This window comes from Gopherus evgoodei, chromosome 3 (genome assembly GCF_007399415.2).
Source record: "Gopherus evgoodei ecotype Sinaloan lineage chromosome 3, rGopEvg1_v1.p, whole genome shotgun sequence".
NCBI classification, from domain to species: domain Eukaryota; kingdom Metazoa; phylum Chordata; order Testudines; family Testudinidae; genus Gopherus; species Gopherus evgoodei.
This window is the reverse complement of record NC_044324.1, coordinates 110,866,628-110,883,651: the sequence shown is the minus strand read 5'-3', so window position 1 is coordinate 110,883,651 and position 17,024 is coordinate 110,866,628. Positions and strand designations below refer to the sequence as shown.

Sequence of the window (17,024 nt, the reverse complement as noted above, 5' to 3'; positions counted from 1 at the left end):
AGGAAATTAAGGCCTTGGATGTAGATTATGCTCCTGCCCTGTCCCCAAAGAAGCTCAGAACCCTCATCAATCTAAGCTACAAAATCAACAAACTTTTGTCCCAAAAGATTGAATTTGCTTTATTCTATTTAAAGCAAAACTACTGGAAATCTAGCAAAAGAGCTGGCAAGCTGTTTGCAGACAGACTTAAGCAAAAGGCTAACAGAAATAAGATTGCTGCTATTCACGATAGTAGCAATAAATTATCTACAATGCAGTTAGATATTAATAAACAATGTCAACAGTTTTATTCAAAACTATATTTAGCTGAAGAGGGAATCTGTAAAGATGCCCTAGATCACTTTTATAGTGGATTGTCTCTGTCATAGATCTCTGACTCTCAGAAGAAACTTTTAGATGCCCCTCTAGAAATTGTGACTATAAAAGAAATGAAGGTCGGAATGACTCCTGACAGGTTCCCAACTGAATTTTACAAAAAGTTCTGTGAAACTTTAACACCTAGATTATTGAATATGTTCAATGAGACCAAGAATGAGCAAACTCTCCCACCTACTCTGAGAGAAGCTGTAATTTCAGTTATTCCTAAACTTGGGAAAGACTGTGGACTAAGTAGTAATTACAGGCCAATTTCTTTAATCAATTGTGGCACTAAGATTTTCATTAAAGCTCTTGATATGCAACTGGACAAAGTCCTCTCACACATTAAACAGATAAATCAGGTAGGCTTCCTTCATAATAGACATAGCTCAGATAATTTGCATCAACTGATTGATATTATTTCCAGCAAATTTGCAAATTAATTCCAATTCATCAGTCTCTCGTTGGAGTCTGTTTTTGAAGTTTTTTTGTCGTAATATTGCGACTTTTAGGTCTGTGATCGAGTGGCCAGGGAGACTGAAGTGTTCTCCAACTGGTTTTTGAATGTTGGCATATATCACATTGGTAGATGTGCAGGTGAACGAGCCTCTGAAGTCACCTACTACAGATAGTAGTACCCAGAAGTCACCTACTACAGGACAGGCCCAACAAAGAAAGTAACAGAACGCCACTAGCCATCATCTTCAGCCCCCAATTAAACCTGTCCAGCGCATCATCAAGGATCTACAACCTATCCTGAAGGACAATCCATCACTCTCACAGATCTTGGGAGACAGGCCAGTCCTTGCTTACAAATAGCCCTCAAACTTGAAGCAAATACTCACCAGCAACCACACACCACACAACAAAAACACTAACCCAGGAACTTATCCTTGCAACAAAGCCCATTGCCAACTCTGTCCACATATCTATTCAGGAGATACCATCATAGGACCTAATCACATCAGCCACACTATCAGAGGCTCGTTGACCTGCACATCTACCAATGTGATATATACCATTATGTGCCAGCAATGCTCTTCTGCCATGTACATTGGTCAAACTGGACAGTCTCTACAAAAAAGAATAAATGGACACAAATCAAACGTCAAGAATTATAACATTCAAAAACCAGTTGGAGAACACTTCAGTCTCCCTGGCCACTATATTATAGACCTAAAAGTTGCAATATTACAACAAAGAAATCTTCAAAAACTGACTCCAACGAGAGACTGCTGAATTGGAATTAATTTGCAAATTGGACACCATTAAATTAAGTTTGAATGAAGACTGGGAGTGGATGGGCCATTACACAAAGTAAAGCTATTTCCCCATGCATTCCCTCCCTCCCTCCAGTTCCTCACATGTTCCTGTCAATTGCTGGAAATGGGCCATTTTCATTACCACTACAAACAGTTCTTTTTCTCTCCTGCTGATAATAGCTCACCTTAACTGAGCACTCTCCTTATAGTGTGTATGGTAACACCCATTGTTTCATGCTCTCCGTGTATTGTGACAGATCCAAACCAGTGTGGTACAGGAGTCTGGTAGAGGGCAAATATACTGGTCACTGGATGAGTAGTTTTCTGTTCCATGAGTGACCAGAGCAGGGGCTGCACTAGAGTAATCAGAAACCTGCTAGAACCAATTAAGACTGGCAGGATAATTAATACACCTGGAGCCAATTAAGAAACTGCTAGAATCAATTAGGACAGGCTAGCTAATCAGGGCACCTGAGTTTAAAAAGGACCTCGCTTGAGTTTGTGACATGTATGTGAGGAACTGGGAACAAGAGGCATGAGGAGCTGAGAGTGAGAAGACATACTGCTGGAGGACTGAGGAGTATTAGTATTATCGGGAACCAGGAGGAAGGTTCTGTGGTGAGGATAAAGAAGGTGTTGGGAGGAGGCCATCGGGAAGTAGCTCAGGGAGTTGTAGCTGTTGTGCAGCCGTACCAGGAGGCTCTCTAGACCGCTGTAATCCACAGGGCCCTGGGCTAGAACCTGGAGTAGAGAGTGGGCCCGGATTCCCCCCCAAACCTCCGAACTCCTGATCAGACACAGGAGGAATTGACCTGGACTGTGGCTCCTACCAGAGGAGGTGGTCTCTAGGCTGTTTCCCAACCCACATGGTGAATCTGTGAGGCGAGCAAATCCGCCAATAAGCGCAGTACCCACCAAGGTAAAGGAGGAACTTTGTCACTGTGTGTGTGTGTATATATATATATAAAAATTTCTTCCTACTGTATTTTCCACTGCATGCATCCGATGACGTGGGCTGTAGCCCATGAAAGCTTATGCTCAAACAAATTTGTTAGTCTCTAAGATGCCACAAGTACTCCTGTTCTTTTTGCGAATACAGACTAACACGGCTGCAACTCTGAAATCTGAAATTTATTGTGAAAGTACAACTTAAAAATGTAGAATTATTTTTACATAACTGCACTCAAAAATAAAACATAAAACTTTAGAGTCTACAAGTCCACTCAGTTCTACTTCTTGTTCAGCCAATTGCTAAGATAAACAAGATTGTATATATTTATGGGAGATAAAGCTGCCTGGTTCTTATTTACAATGTCATCTGACAATGAGAACAGGTGTTTGCAATGCTGGCTATAACAGTGCCATGCAAAGTAAATTGGTGTTCTATTATTTAACAATGTGATTTAAACTGTGATTAAGTGTTATAAATTTTTTAAATTTAATTAATTTGTTTTGAGTTAATTGCTTGCGTTAACTGTGATTGATTGAAAGACCTACTAGATACCTAACTGTACAATCTCACTCTACTTCTCCAAGTCCCTCATGTATCTCACCTTTTCCAGTTAACCCTCCACTCCCAATTAGTCTCCCTTGTAATCTTTTTATTTTATTCACATAATAGTCTAAAACACAGATTCATGTTCAAAAAGAAAATAAAAAGGCTGTGGTGGGCCTTAGTTCTATTTGCCTTCTAGGTTTTTAATATTTTACTATCTCCTTTAATAAAGTGAATGGGAAATGTCAGTTTTGGAGTGAGTTTATACAGTTTTCACAGTTTACATGGTTCAATAGGGTTTGGTTTGGCCTGTTTAAACTGGTTCTGTTTGTTAGAATGATTCTAAGTGGTATTGAATTGCTTTCTGTGGCAGTACCTAATGCCATTCAGACTTTTCTGCCTGGCTATGTTTTATTACTGAAATTTTCAGAGTCATAGACTTCTTCCCGCCCACCTGTAGAAGTGAAGTTTCTTGACTTTTTTGGTTACAGAGAAAAGCTTGAAAAAGTGCACTGAGCATACCATAAGGTTCCAAAAAAAAAGAGAGAACAAATAAGAGTCCCAAATTTATATTTACAAGCCAATCTCATTAGGGAGAAGGGGGAATTGACCCCCTAATACCTCTTAATATTTTGGGTTGGTGATATTATCTGCATCCCTACTCTTTGTACTTTGGTGCAAGGGTATTATTATTCACCAGTTACTTGTCTGTGTTTTCTGATTTACTAATGAAATATCTGAACACAAAATAAAATAAAAATAACAGCTCCCTTAGCCGTGAAAGCAAGAAGCTACCTTTTCTCATTTTAAACAAATACATAACATATCAAGTGCTAAATACATTTTAATAGGCTCTTAGGGTAATACAACAAACATAATAATGTTGCAATAAAAGTGAGGCGGTGAATGCACAGGTTTATTTATTTTGTGTTGCAGTTCATTGAAGCTATATAAAAAAAGAACTGTTAGTGTACTTCAGTAAAGCATAAAGTGCAGATTTATAGTGATAACATAAAAGCTCGGACATTGTTGAGGCTGCCTCACCAATACTGTAAAATTCATAGTGTCCTGCCAGAGAAGTTCATACATCTGTCCTGTAGAATTCTAATCCCATTAGGTATAGACTGGACAAGTTTATATAGTTAAATTAAACATAGTGAAACTTCTCACTAACAAATATCAAGTTTATAATGCAATAACAACATTCAGAAACAACATTCAGAATTCTGAAAGAAACAGAACAGTCATTACTTACGCCACAGAGTATCTTATATTTCAGAAGTGTTTTTTTCTTAACAATTTCCTCTGTTTGTAAACCCATTAACTCCATCTGGCTGCTTTGATGTGCATTTGTTTCTTTGTCAGAGAGCATTTTGCTGTGAGTTGTATCTTCTGATATTGCTATAGTCTTATCTCCTTTTTCAGCTCAGCTACAGCCAACATTTCATCTTGGCATGAACTGAACACCTGGCACTCTGGTTTCAGGATTTTAATGAGATCAGAGTCCCTGAGTCATAGGGCTGCGGTAAGTCACAATAACAGGGAGATGAACTGAGCGGGGTCAAAGTGTGAGAAGCACGATCAAAGTCATAGTTTTGGTTGTGGTCAGTACATATAGGGTTTTTTGTGTTTGTCATTTAAGATAAGGAGAGAACTTCTAAATCAGAGTTTAGGATTAATTTGTGAGCAAACAGTAAAGCAATCAAATAAAAAAAAGTGAAATTCAAATACTTGATTAAAAGCCTCTCTTCACTTCAGCATACCATTCATTATCCTCAAAGTTACATAAAAAGTATTAAGCCAAATCCATTGTCATATAAGTGGATTTTTGTCTTGGATTCTATACCATATCTTTTTCCATGCTTCCATTGTGTTTTGAAGCCCTTTCTCTTTCTTCTGTATCAATCCTACCTTAAAATTCAATTTTTCCATGAAGCCTTCCAGTTAAAATTCATCAGTAACAGAATAGATATTTTAGTTTAAAAAGAACACACCAGTATTGCCCACTCTAACCTATTCCCAAGTGATAAGCAAGACAACAAAAACAATTAAATTGACTTAAAAACCATGAGGCCAACCCCTGGTGCTAGGGGCACTGCAAGGCTTCAGTGAGGTAGCTCCTCACTTTCAACTACAGTACCCTTTCCATGCCCTCTGGCCCCAGCTCCGCTGATTCATTGCTGGGGCATCCAGTCCTAAGGGGGCCAAGAATGGCATGGTGTAATCTTTCAGGGAGAAGCCCCACCGGTGCATTTGAAAAAGAGAGCAGATAGCCCCTAAACATAGTAAGGTGACCTGCCCCCACAAGTCCCCTGTAATTCAAACACTGTTCTCTCCTCCCTCTTTCCTTCCCCTTTTCTCTCTGACACCTTCCTCTGTGTCCCTCTCTGTGCCCTGTCATGCAGCTCCTCAAGCACCTGGTATCACTTCAGCAAACAGAGGCAAAGTGCAGTTTGGCCTGGACCTCTCCTCCTCCTCTTTCTGCTTCTAGTTTCCAGCACTAAATTCCATAGCACCTCTGTTAATTCCTACGTCTAGTTAGCCAAAAGTTTCAGATATCCCACCGGCCCTTGTACAAAGAGGAGTGTACTATAGTTCTCAGGATGCAGAAATTATCTTATTGGACTACTTGCAAGCATTTTAGGAGCAACATAAAACAGTAAAGATCAAAAGATGGATTCTGATGGATACAGAATGATGCTGGTGCCTAGTAAGGTAAGCACCATAGCAGCATCTAAGTCTGTGGTGTTCACATTTGTTAGAGCAGAGTATGAAGCATCTAATAGCTATTAGAATATCTTTCTTTATAAAATATTCACTTTGACAGGTTTGGTCACAGAGACCCCCTTGGGACTGTCACCTGACATGCTGGAATGACCTCTGAGCCCGTTTTTCCTGCCAGCTTGGGACTCCAGAACCCTGCCTTGTTGAATCAGGCATGCTTGCCTTCTGCAACACAGACCCAGGTTTGGTCCATGCCCCCAAAGCTGCAGACTTTAACCAAAAACTGCTCAGCAGGTCACCTATCACCAGCACCCAGACACCCAGTCCCAATGGGATCCAAAACCAAATAAATCTGTTTTATTCTATATAAAGCTTATATAGGGTAAACTCATAAATTGTCTGCCCTCTAGAACACTGAAAGAGAGATGCACAGCTGCTTTCTCTCCCACAGGTATTAATCACTTACTCTGGGTTTATTAATAAACAAAAGTGATATTATTAGGTATAAAAATTAGGATTTAAGTGGTTTCAAGTAATAACAGACAGAACAAAGTAAGTTACCAAGCAAAATAAAACAACATGCAAGTCTAAGCCTAATATATTAAGAAACTGTTTACAGGTAATTCTCACTCTCAGATGTATCAATAAGCTTCTTTCACAGACTAGACTTCTTCCTAGTCTGGGCCCAATCCTTTCCCCTGGTACAATCCTTGTTAGTTCCAGCAGACATTTTAGGTAGAAAGCAAGGACGTTCTCATGACTGAGACCCCCTTTATTCTGTTCCACCCCCTTTTATAGCTTTAGCACAAAGCAGGAATCTTTTGTCTCTCTGGGTCCCCACCCAGGGCGGGTGCAAGGAAGTTTCGCACCCTAGGCGAAACTTCCACCTTGCGCCCCCTTACCACCAGCCCTGCAGCAGCTCCATCCTGAGGCACCCTCTTCCCCCCCCATGGCAGCTCCCCCTCCTGCCCTGAGGTGCCCCCCTGCCCTGCAGGAGCCATGCAGCACCTCCCGACCCCACCTCACCTCTGCTCCAGAAGCCCTGCTGTCGCGCCCGTTGCCAGGCTCATGCCACGTGCGCTAAGCAGAGCTGCGGAGCTCTGTCCAGCTGCCGACGCCACTGCTGGCAATGAGAAGAATCACATGGGATGGAGCAGCCACTGCGCTGGGAGGGAGAGGGAGTCTGGGCTGCTGGCAGGCAGCCCAGGGATTCCCCTGGGTCAGCGTGCTGTCAGCAGCCCAAACCCCTGGGCTGCTGGTGGCGCGCTGACCCAGGGGAACCCCTGGGCTGCCTGCCAGCAGCTCAGACTCCCTCTCCGTCCCAGCACAGCGGCCGCTGAAACGCTTTAAAAAAAAACTGGGGGCACCACTTTCTGGCACCCCCAAATCTTGGCTCGTTAGGCAACCGACTAGTTGGCCTAAATGGTAGCACTGGCCCTGTCCCCACCCCTCTTTCTAAATGGAAAAGTACTAGATTTAAAATGGATTCCAGTATCACGTGACCTGGTCACATGTCCTATGAGACCTCATTCTTCATCACCCAGGTCAAGAACACAGGAAGGTAGATTATAAGCTTTGTAAGGATATCTTACAATAAACTTTTTGCATAAAGCATATTTCAGTTACCTTATATACACATTCATAAGCATATTTCCATAAAACATTATGGAGTACAACGTTACACACTTTTCAACAAATAAAAATATTTTTTCACATTTATTTTAACCCACCACAACAGGAAAACATGTATATATGTATGCACACAAAGTATGTTGCAGTATGAGAAATAAAGTTGGGGGAAAATTCCCATTAGCTGCTATGGGAGATGGCCTGAGAAAGGACTGAAAGACTGAGCCCATTACATATACTGAAAATCAAATATGTTTGCTCCTTGCTTCATTAACTTACTTGAGGATACCTGAAGCAGGAGAATCTCACAAAACTCAGCATTTGCAAAAGCCTTCACCTGCTCTTGCATCATCAGCAATGTTATAGAAATAACAGAATCATAGAAATGTAAGGCTAGAAGGGACCTTGAGAGGCCATCTAGTCCAACCCCCTATTCTAGGGCAGGATCAAGTAAATCTAGACCATCTCTGACAGATGTTTCTCTAAATTGTTCTTAAAAATCTCCAGTGATGGGGATTCCACAACCTCCCTTCCAGTACTTAGCTATCCTTATGGTTAGAAAGTTTTTCCTAATATCTAACTTGTAAGTCTGTTGCCATGGAATAAGCTCATTACTTCTTCTCCTACTTTCAGTATATAGGGAGAACAATTGCTCACCATCATCTTTAGAATAGCCCTTGCAATATTTGAAGTCACTCATCAGGTCCACCCCTTAGTCTTCTTTTCTTGAGAATAAGCATACCCATTTTTTAAACTTGTCCTCAATCTTTTATAATTTTTGTAGCTTTCCTTGAGACTCTCTTCACTTTGTCCAGATTTTCCTTAATGTGTGGCACCCAAAACAGCAAACAATACTCCAGCTGAGGCCTCTCCAATCTAAGTAGAATGGGACAATTACCTCCCCTGTCTCACGTACAACATCCTGTTACACCCCAGAATATTAGCTTTTTCACATTTGCTTCACATTGTTGGCTTATATTCAGTTTGTGAACCGCTATAACCCCCAGATCCATTTGAGCAATACTACTCCATAGGAAGTTAAAACCCTTTTTGTATTAGAGCATTTGAATTGTCCTTAGTAAGTATAATAATGTAGTACTTTGCACTTGCGTAAATAGAGTCTGAATGAGCTCTCCCCTGACATCTAGTGGGTGAGCTGTGGAAAAAGACTTCAGAAGCTGATCTCGTTTGCATGGACATACCCACCCTGCTTAGGTGCTCAGCATGATGGGATTGCTTGCCCAAATGATCACTTGTGGCTGGTGTTGGCTCCCCAGTCTCCTTGTTATTTGGGCAGGAGTAATAAATGGCTGTTATCCTTGTTGTGTGAACCTAGGGCAGCAGAACTGTACCTGGCATATTCCCCCTGCAGGGACTCCCTCTCAACTGAACGGCACCTGTGAGGCAGGGCACATGGATTCTAAAGCCCAGTGAGTTGAGAGAGGGTGGGGATAGGTGGTTGTATTTGGTGTTGAAGGCTCTGTTTAAAAGTCTCAGACACTATTTGGCTCTTCTTCTCTCCATGAGATAGTAAGAGCTAATTTAGACTCAATTACATATTACATGCTGCAAAACTGAAATCACTGATCCTATGTCTAAGTATTAAACCTACTTTGGGACAGAGTCTCTATTTCAAGAGACTGCCCAGTGTGTACCAGCAGTGAGGCTCCCCCACTAATAGCTGAAATCACTAAGACCTGTGTTAAGTGTATATGTCTGGGGGAGGGTGAAGACACCGTGGTGAGCGGGCAGCTGGTGGAGAGGTGCAGTAAGTGACCAACCAGGCGGCTGGTGGAGAGGTGCAGCAAGCAGTCAGCAGGGCAGCGGGTGGAGAGGCATGGCAAGCAGCTGGCAGAGAGGCGCAGGCAGCAGAGAGGCTGGTGGAGAAGGGCAGCAAATGGCCAGAGCAGAGCCATACAGAAGTGTGGCAATCGACTGTTGGGGTGACGCGCGAGTGCCCAAGCAGTGCAGCATGTAAGGTGCCTCCTTACCCTCCCTGCCTTCCACACAGGGTGGAAGATGAACTCTGGAGATGAACCTCTGAACTCTGGGGCTGCACTGGCTAAGGATAGCAACTGTGAGTGTGTTGCTGGACTTAAGCCCCTGAGGGGAAGAGGACATTGCCCAACTTACTTGGGGGTGGGTCTCTTGCTCATGGTTTGTGTTTATGAACCCTAGTTGTCGTGTTTTCCCAAATTAATGCTGAGTTGACTTCCTCCTGTTAGTAAAAGTTTTTGCTACACTCAGACTCTGTGCTTGGAAGTATTGCTTCTTAGAGGCACCCAGGGGGTGGTGTGTAATTGTCCCAGGTCACTGGGTAGGGGCTCGAACTGGTTTTTGTATTGTTGAAAAGAAACCCTTAGATACTGAACCAGGCCCTTGTTTCTGCTGGCTCCACCTGGCAGAAGGGTTACACTTGTTATTACTGAATTTCATCTTGTTGATTCCTGATGAATTCTCCAATTTCTCAAGGTCATTTGGAATTCTATTCCTCTCTTCCAAAGTGCCTGCAATCCCTCCCAGCTAGGCGTCAGCCACAAATTTTATAAGCATACTCTCCACTCCATTATCCATGTCATTAACGAAAATGATAAATAGTACCAGGACAGGACAGACCTCTGCAGGACTCCACTAGATATATCCTCCCCATTTGACAGTAAACCACTAATAGAACTATTTTTTAAGTATAGTCTTTCAACCAGTTATGCAGCCATCTTATAGTAATTTAATCTAGACCATATTTCCCTAGTTTGCTTATGAGAATGTCATCTGAGATTGTGTCAAAAGCCTTACTAAAATCAAGATATATCACAGCTGCTTCCCCCCCATTGATTAGGCCAGTGAACTTGTCTTAGGCCTGGTCTACACTACAAGTTTATTTCAAATTTAGCAGCGTTAAACCGAATTAATGCTGCACTTGTCAACACAACAAAACCCTTTATTTCGATATAAGGGGCTCTTAATATTGATATCTGTACTCCTCCCCACCGAGGGGAGTAGTGCTGAAATCGGTATTGCCATTTTGGATTAGGGTTAGTGTGGCCGCAATTCGATGGTATTGGCCTTCAGGAGCTATCCCACAGTGCACCATTGTGACTGCTCTGGACAGCAATCTGAACTCGGATGCACTGGGCAGGTAGACAGGAAAAGCCCCGTAAACTTTTGAATTTCATTTCCTGTTTGCCCAGCATGGAGCGCTGATTAGCACAGGTGAACATGTAGTCCCAGAATCAAAAAAGAGCTCCAGCATGGACCGTACGGAAGATACTGAATCTGATCAATGTATGGGGAGATGAATCTGTTCTATCAGATGAAATGCCAAACCATCTGAAAAAATCTCCAAGAGGCCACAACAGGGACTCAACACAGTGCTGCGTGAAACTTAAGGAGCCGAGACAAGCGTACCAGAAAGCCAAAGAATCAAATGGACACTCACGGAGGGAGGGGCAACTGACAAATGTAGCTATCCCACAGTTCCCGCACTCTCTGAAAACCATTTGAATTTTTGGCTGAGCTCCCAAAGCCTGCAGGGTCAAAAACATTGTCGTGGGTGGTTCAGGGTATGTCATCAGCCCCCTAACTCCTCCCCCCCCCGTGAAATCAAAGGGAAAAAAATCATTTCTTGCCTTTTTTCAATGTCACAGTATGTCTACTGGATGCTGCTGACAGACACGGTGCTACAGCGCTGCACAGCAGCATCCCCTTCCCTTGTGGATGGCAGATGGTGCAGTATGATTGATATCTGTCATCGTTGTCCTGTGAGTGCTCGTGGCTGGCCTCGATGAGGTCAGCCGGGGGTGCCTGGGCAAAAATGGGGATAACTCCCCAGGTCATTCTCTTCAAGTTTTGTCTCCTGGAGATTCACTCCTGCCTGGAATATCATAGCAGCTGGAGGCTGCCCTCCCTTCTCCCCTTTGATCTCTGCTTGCAGATGCAATAAAGTCAGTGTTTCTTATTCATGCATCCTTTATTACTTCATCACACAAATGGAGGGATAACTGCCACGGTAGTCCAGGAGGGGTGGGGAAGGAGGGAAGCAACGGGTGGCATTGTTGCAGGGGTACCCTCTAGAATGGCATGCAGCTCATCATTTCTGTGGGATGTCTGGGGCTCTGACATGGAGCAGCTGTTTGCCTCTTTGGTTCTTTAGTAGGCTTGCCTGATATTCTAGGCAGGACTGACTCTCCCTTTAGACAAAACTTAAAGAAGAGAATGACCTGGGGAGTCATTCCCATTTTTGCCCATGTGCCCCTGGCCAACCTCACCAAGGCCGGCCAGGAGCACCCATGACAGCAGCAGACGGTATGGTATGACTGGTAACCGTCATTGTCAACTTGCAAGGCAGCAGACGGTACAGTAGAGCTGGTAACCGTCTTTGCTAACTTGCAAAAGACAAGGGGATGCTGCTGTGTAGTGCTGCAGTACCGCGTCAGTTACCAATATCCAGTAGACATATAGTGACAGTGAAAAAAGGCTGAACAGGCTCCATGGTTGCCGTGCTATGCCGTCTGCCTGGGCAATCCAGGGAAAAGGGGGCGAAATGATTGTCTGCCATTGCTTTCACGAAGGGAAGATTGACTGACGACATTTACCCAGAATTACCCACAACATTATTTTTGCCCCATCATGCATTGGTATCTCAACCCAGAAATCCAATGGGTGGGGGAGACTGCAGGAACTATGGGATAGCTACCCACAGTGCAACGCTCCGGAAATCGACATTAGCCTCAATACATGGATGCACACAGCTGAATTAATGTGCTTAGTGTGGCCGCGTGCACTCGACTTTATATAATCTGTTTCCAAAAATTGGTTTCTGTAAAATCGGAATAATCCCATAGTGTAGACATACCCAAAGAATGAAATTAGGTTGGTGTGACATGATTTGTTCTTGACAAATCCATGTTGGCTATTACTAGTAGTCTACCAAATTCATGGCTGTGAAAATAACGTCATGGACCATGAAATCTGGTCTCTTCCATTAAATCTGGTCTCTGACTACCCAGCTCTGAAGGCAGAGTGGAAAGCAGTGGCTACTGGCAGGGTTCCCAGCTCTGAAGGCATCGCCACCAGCAGCAGCAGAACAGAATTAAGGGTGGAAATACCATGCCACCCTTACTTCTGTGCTGTTGCTGGCCCTACCGCTGCCTTCAGAGCTGGGCAGCCAGATACTGGCGGCTGCTAGCTGGGCACTCAGCTCCAAAGACAGCGCCACTGCCAGCAGTAGCACAGAAGTCAGGGTGGCAATATCATTAATGCACTTTGATCTAGTCCGTATTGAAACTGAACTAGATCAAAGCACACTAACTGTTAATGCACATCAGCAGGGTCTGCTCAAGCAGCACACCCCAGCTTTCTGTTAAGTAAATTGTCCTGTAGACAAGCCTTAATTTTATAAAACTCAAGCACTTAAAATAAGGAAATTACTAGGCAAAGAAATCATAAAGCTAACACTGCCCACAAAACAAACATAAATTCTTTAACTTGATGTAGGTACTTATGACCAACAAGGTGCTTACAAATAAACTCGGCCCTGAAGCATCAGCCATTATTTTCTTTCCAAAACTTTTTGTGTGTGTGTGTTTACAATTATAACTGGATGTCCACATAATCTACATAATGTTCAATCCCTCCTTGAATCCTGCTAAGTTCTAGGCCTCAATGTCATACTATGGCAACTGTCACGGAGTCCCCAGGTGATGCTCTGGAACTGCTCCCCACAAAGCCAGTCAGGACTTTGGGGAGCCTCCTCTCTCTTGGAGCAGACTGTCTTCAGGACAAGAAGCTCACACGGCTTCACCTCCTGGGTCTCTCCTTGGAGCATTCAGCATATGCCCCTCCGTGCGCTTCCCACGACGAGTCCGCCCAGGCGGGGTCCTGGGGAAGCCACAGGATCCTGCACCCCCAGTTTGCAGTCAGACATGACTCTCAGCCAGCCAGTAAAACAGAGGTTTATTAGATGACAGGAACAGGGTCTAAAACAGAGCTTGTAGGTACGGAGAATGGGAACTCTCAGTCAGGTCCATTCTGGGGCCCAGCGAGGCAGACCACCCCGTCTGCACTCATTCCTCATCCCCAGCCAGCCCCAAACTGAAACCCTCTCCAGCCCCTCCTTTCTGGCCTTTGTCTGTTTCCAGGGCCAGGAGGTCACTTGATTTCTTTGTTCTCCCACACCTTTAGCGTCCCCTTGCAGGGGGGAAGGGCCTGGGCCATTGTTGCCACAGAGACAGAGTGTGGCCAGAAACTGAGGCACCCACACAGTATTCAGAGGAAACATTAAGAACAGCCCCACTTCATCACAGCAACACATTCCACAGTCTAAGTACTCACTGAGTAGAAAATGTATTTCCTTTTATTGGTTTCAATTTGCCACTTTTCTGTTTTATTGACCATCCCCTTGAATTTATATTAAGAGAAAGGGTGGACCATAATTCCACATAGAAAGTGGCAAGGTAACAAGGTAACAACCTCACTCAATCCCCAGGGGGTCAGTCTTATGGAAGGAACAGAAGACTACTGAACAAAACCCAAGAAGACACTGGCTTCCTGACTGGGATGAAAGTAGTCTAGCCTAGTGGTGAGAGCAGATGTCATGCCTAGGGTTCAGAGCAGGCATCTGGAATGAGAAGCCAGAGCCACAGGTCAAGCCAGGTGTCAGGAACTGGAGTGAGCAGGGGAGAGAGCCAGGAGTGGTTCATGACAGGGGAAGGTTCAAGGCTGGGAGCAAGGCAGGAGCAGTATCAACAAGGTAACACAGGAGCAATCACAGTGGTAGATGTAAGCACTGATTCTCCAGCAAGCTGCTGCTGGTTTAAGAGTTGGCCTGTTGGCCCTGCAGCCAATCAGATGGCCTGGCCAACCAGGCAGTTTGCTTTAGTTGTACTGATGAGGTTGCTTGGACACTAGTTCTGCTGCAAACTGATTCCTGACGTTTTCACACACAGAGACATATACAAAAGAATAGGCTGTGTGTAAAAGGAGTACTAAGAGCAGCCAGTGGAGTCATTGAGTACTGATCCTGTCATCTGAGGCAGTCACCATTATCTAGAGACAGTTGAAACTTTTCTTTAAAAAAAAACAAACCTTTTATATAAATTTTTCAGTGCAAAACTGGAACCTGCAAAAACATAAACTATTTAGTTTTCAGGGCTTTGTTTTTTTCAACAAAACCAAAACAAATCCAGGGAAATGAAATTTTCACAGAAAATGCACATTTATACAAAAAATCCATTATTCACTGAAAATATTTTTCAATACATTTTTGACCATCTCTATAACAAATGTTTTGCAACTCTGACCTATGTCAGGTAATTGGAACCAGGAAATAAAGCCAAGTCACTTACCACTCTTTTTGTCACAACTATGTGATCCCTCTACTTCCCTAAAATAAACCTTAGTTGTTTGTTGTTCTTTCTTGCAGTGAATGTTTCTACCATCAGTTGACAGAAGGTAAACGTTAGCCACAAGAATGTTGAAGTTAAGACTCTCCTCTTGGATGGGTGATTGTTCAGCTCAGCCAGTCAGTGTGCTTTTATATCTGCTGACCCTTTCTACAATAATTTTTTTTGGAGATTGTGTTTTCTTCCACCCATCTCAGCGGGTATGTTTCTTCCCGATGCAGAAGTTTTTCTTTTGTTCTTCCTTGTTTGGTTAGGGTGTGAGACTGTAACCATGTTGACTGAAAATCAGAATTTGAGAGTAATTTACTTTGCCTGGTGGAGAGATGTAAGAGTCAACCTCTTTGTTCTCAAGACCAGCGTGGTGTTATTTCTCTTTGATGTCCAGCTTCTCTGTGGTAAATGGTAGCATGTGAAGGTTCCCCCATGCTTTGAAGCTGGTGTCCATAAAAACTATTAAGGTCAAGCTGCTGTGCACAGGCTATAATGCAGTGACCACATTGTTTGCCAAGGCAAAGTTTAGGAATATCTTAAATTTGGTAAACTGAATTATGGACTAGGTAATGAGCCTGGGTTAGAGCTACAGTTAATGCCCATTTGTGGGTTCAAAATGGGATTAACATGTGGGCCAAGTTGAGGATCCAATTTAGGCTTAGTGTGTGGCCAGTTTACAGACCCAGGCTCTGGTTAGGTTTGGGTCAGATTTGCTTGACCTCTCCCTCTGGGCAGAGAGCTGAGAACAGGCATGCTAGGAGCCTCACCAAGCACACAGTGTTGTGGCTGGGGTGTATAGTTGAGAATAGGCATGCACAATGTATACCATAGGCTCTCAACACTGGCCCTAGAGTGGAGGGATGGGAACACTCACTGAGATAAATGGAGGTGTTTGCACTGCTCAGAGCTATTCTTCAAGCTACCTCTCCATGATGTATTCTCACTCAACTGAGAATATCACCATGGTTTGATCCCTAGGTTTGCGCAAAAAACAAACAATAATGATGACAGAATTTGCAACTTTAAGAAAAGCTGAGGTTTGGGGGAGGAGGACTGTATCTTAGGAACTTCAGGAGCAAATGATTTCAAATTTGGTTCACTAACCCTACCCCACACTTTCATGAGACACAACAAATTTCAAGACAATCTGAGTAACCATGTGGATTTTAGAGCACTTAGAAAAATCAACCTTTAAACAGAAAGCAGTTCTCACCCTTAACTAAAATGGAGCTGGCATACTGCTTAGTAAGGCTGTGATAAAGTTTGCTCATTTGTTTCAATGCTTTGCAGAGATGTGTCAATTTCAATGAAATTCCAAGGGAACCCAGGAAGATTTCCAACACAATCCTCTGCCAAGCAGGGGTCCATAGGAAACCTGTCTGCTTTCCTGCTAGCTTGCCCACCTGGCTGCTCTGTAGCTCACCTGGTGCGACGATAGGAAGCCAAGAATATGGAAACTGTAGTTCCTGAGCAGCCTTGGCTCTTAGGCTCTACAGTTTAGCTCTTGGAGCCAGGGTTATCAGGGTTCCCCGTTCCTGGGCAGCCTGCTAGACAAGATGTCTTGTAGTTGAGATCCTGGGGTTTTTTTCACCTTCCTCTGCAGCATGGGGCATGGGTCACTTGCAGGTTTAGACTAGTGTAAATGGTAGATTAACTGTAACTTGAACTCTTTAAATCATGATTTGAGAACTTCAGTAACTCAGTCAGAAGTTATGGGTCTATTACAGGAGTGGGTGGGCTAAGTTCTATTGCCTGCAATGTGCAGGTTAGACTAGATGATCATGATGATCCCTTCTGACCTTAAAGTCCATGTGGCTATGAGCTCACCAGGCAGATTGCCCCAAAGCAGGGCTCCCACTCTGCTTTGTGAAAAAATTCTAAATTTGCAGGGTTTGTTCTGAACTGGAATGAAAAAGAATTTCAAAATGTCAAAATTCTCTTCAAAATGGAATTACTGTTCTCCAAGCAGCTCTAATTGTGACGCAGATAAAGGGTCTCTCTCATTTAAGCATAACAGTGTCCAGATTATATGATGGTGCTAGTGTTAGTATTGGCTCCGTTTTGTTGGGACTGGGTTGTGACCATTGTCTAGGGTAAGGGTTGATGCTATTTTGTATGTTGCAGTTATGATAAGGGATAAGCCCATTCGAATGCCCGGATGGGGCA

At 43.5% G+C, this 17,024-nt stretch overlaps 1 protein-coding gene across 5 annotated transcripts in view; it reads right to left on the bottom strand.

Annotated features, from left to right (window-relative positions):
• ENPP3 (ectonucleotide pyrophosphatase/phosphodiesterase 3) overlaps positions 1-17,024 on the bottom strand; it is a 94,964-nt gene that overhangs the window by 76,618 nt on the left and 1,322 nt on the right. The window contains exon 1 of one of the 5 annotated variants that reach the window (XM_030556326.1): positions 4,370-4,565. The exons of 1 other annotated variant lie outside the window; for it this stretch is intronic. In XM_030556326.1, coding sequence (XP_030412186.1) covers positions 4,370-4,486 — 117 coding nt within the window. In that variant the 5' untranslated portion in view covers positions 4,487-4,565. Of the gene's footprint in view, positions 1-4,369; positions 4,566-17,024 lie in introns of those variants that run through there. 3 more of the 5 variants (XM_030556323.1, XM_030556321.1, XM_030556320.1) reach the window with 3 other exon arrangements.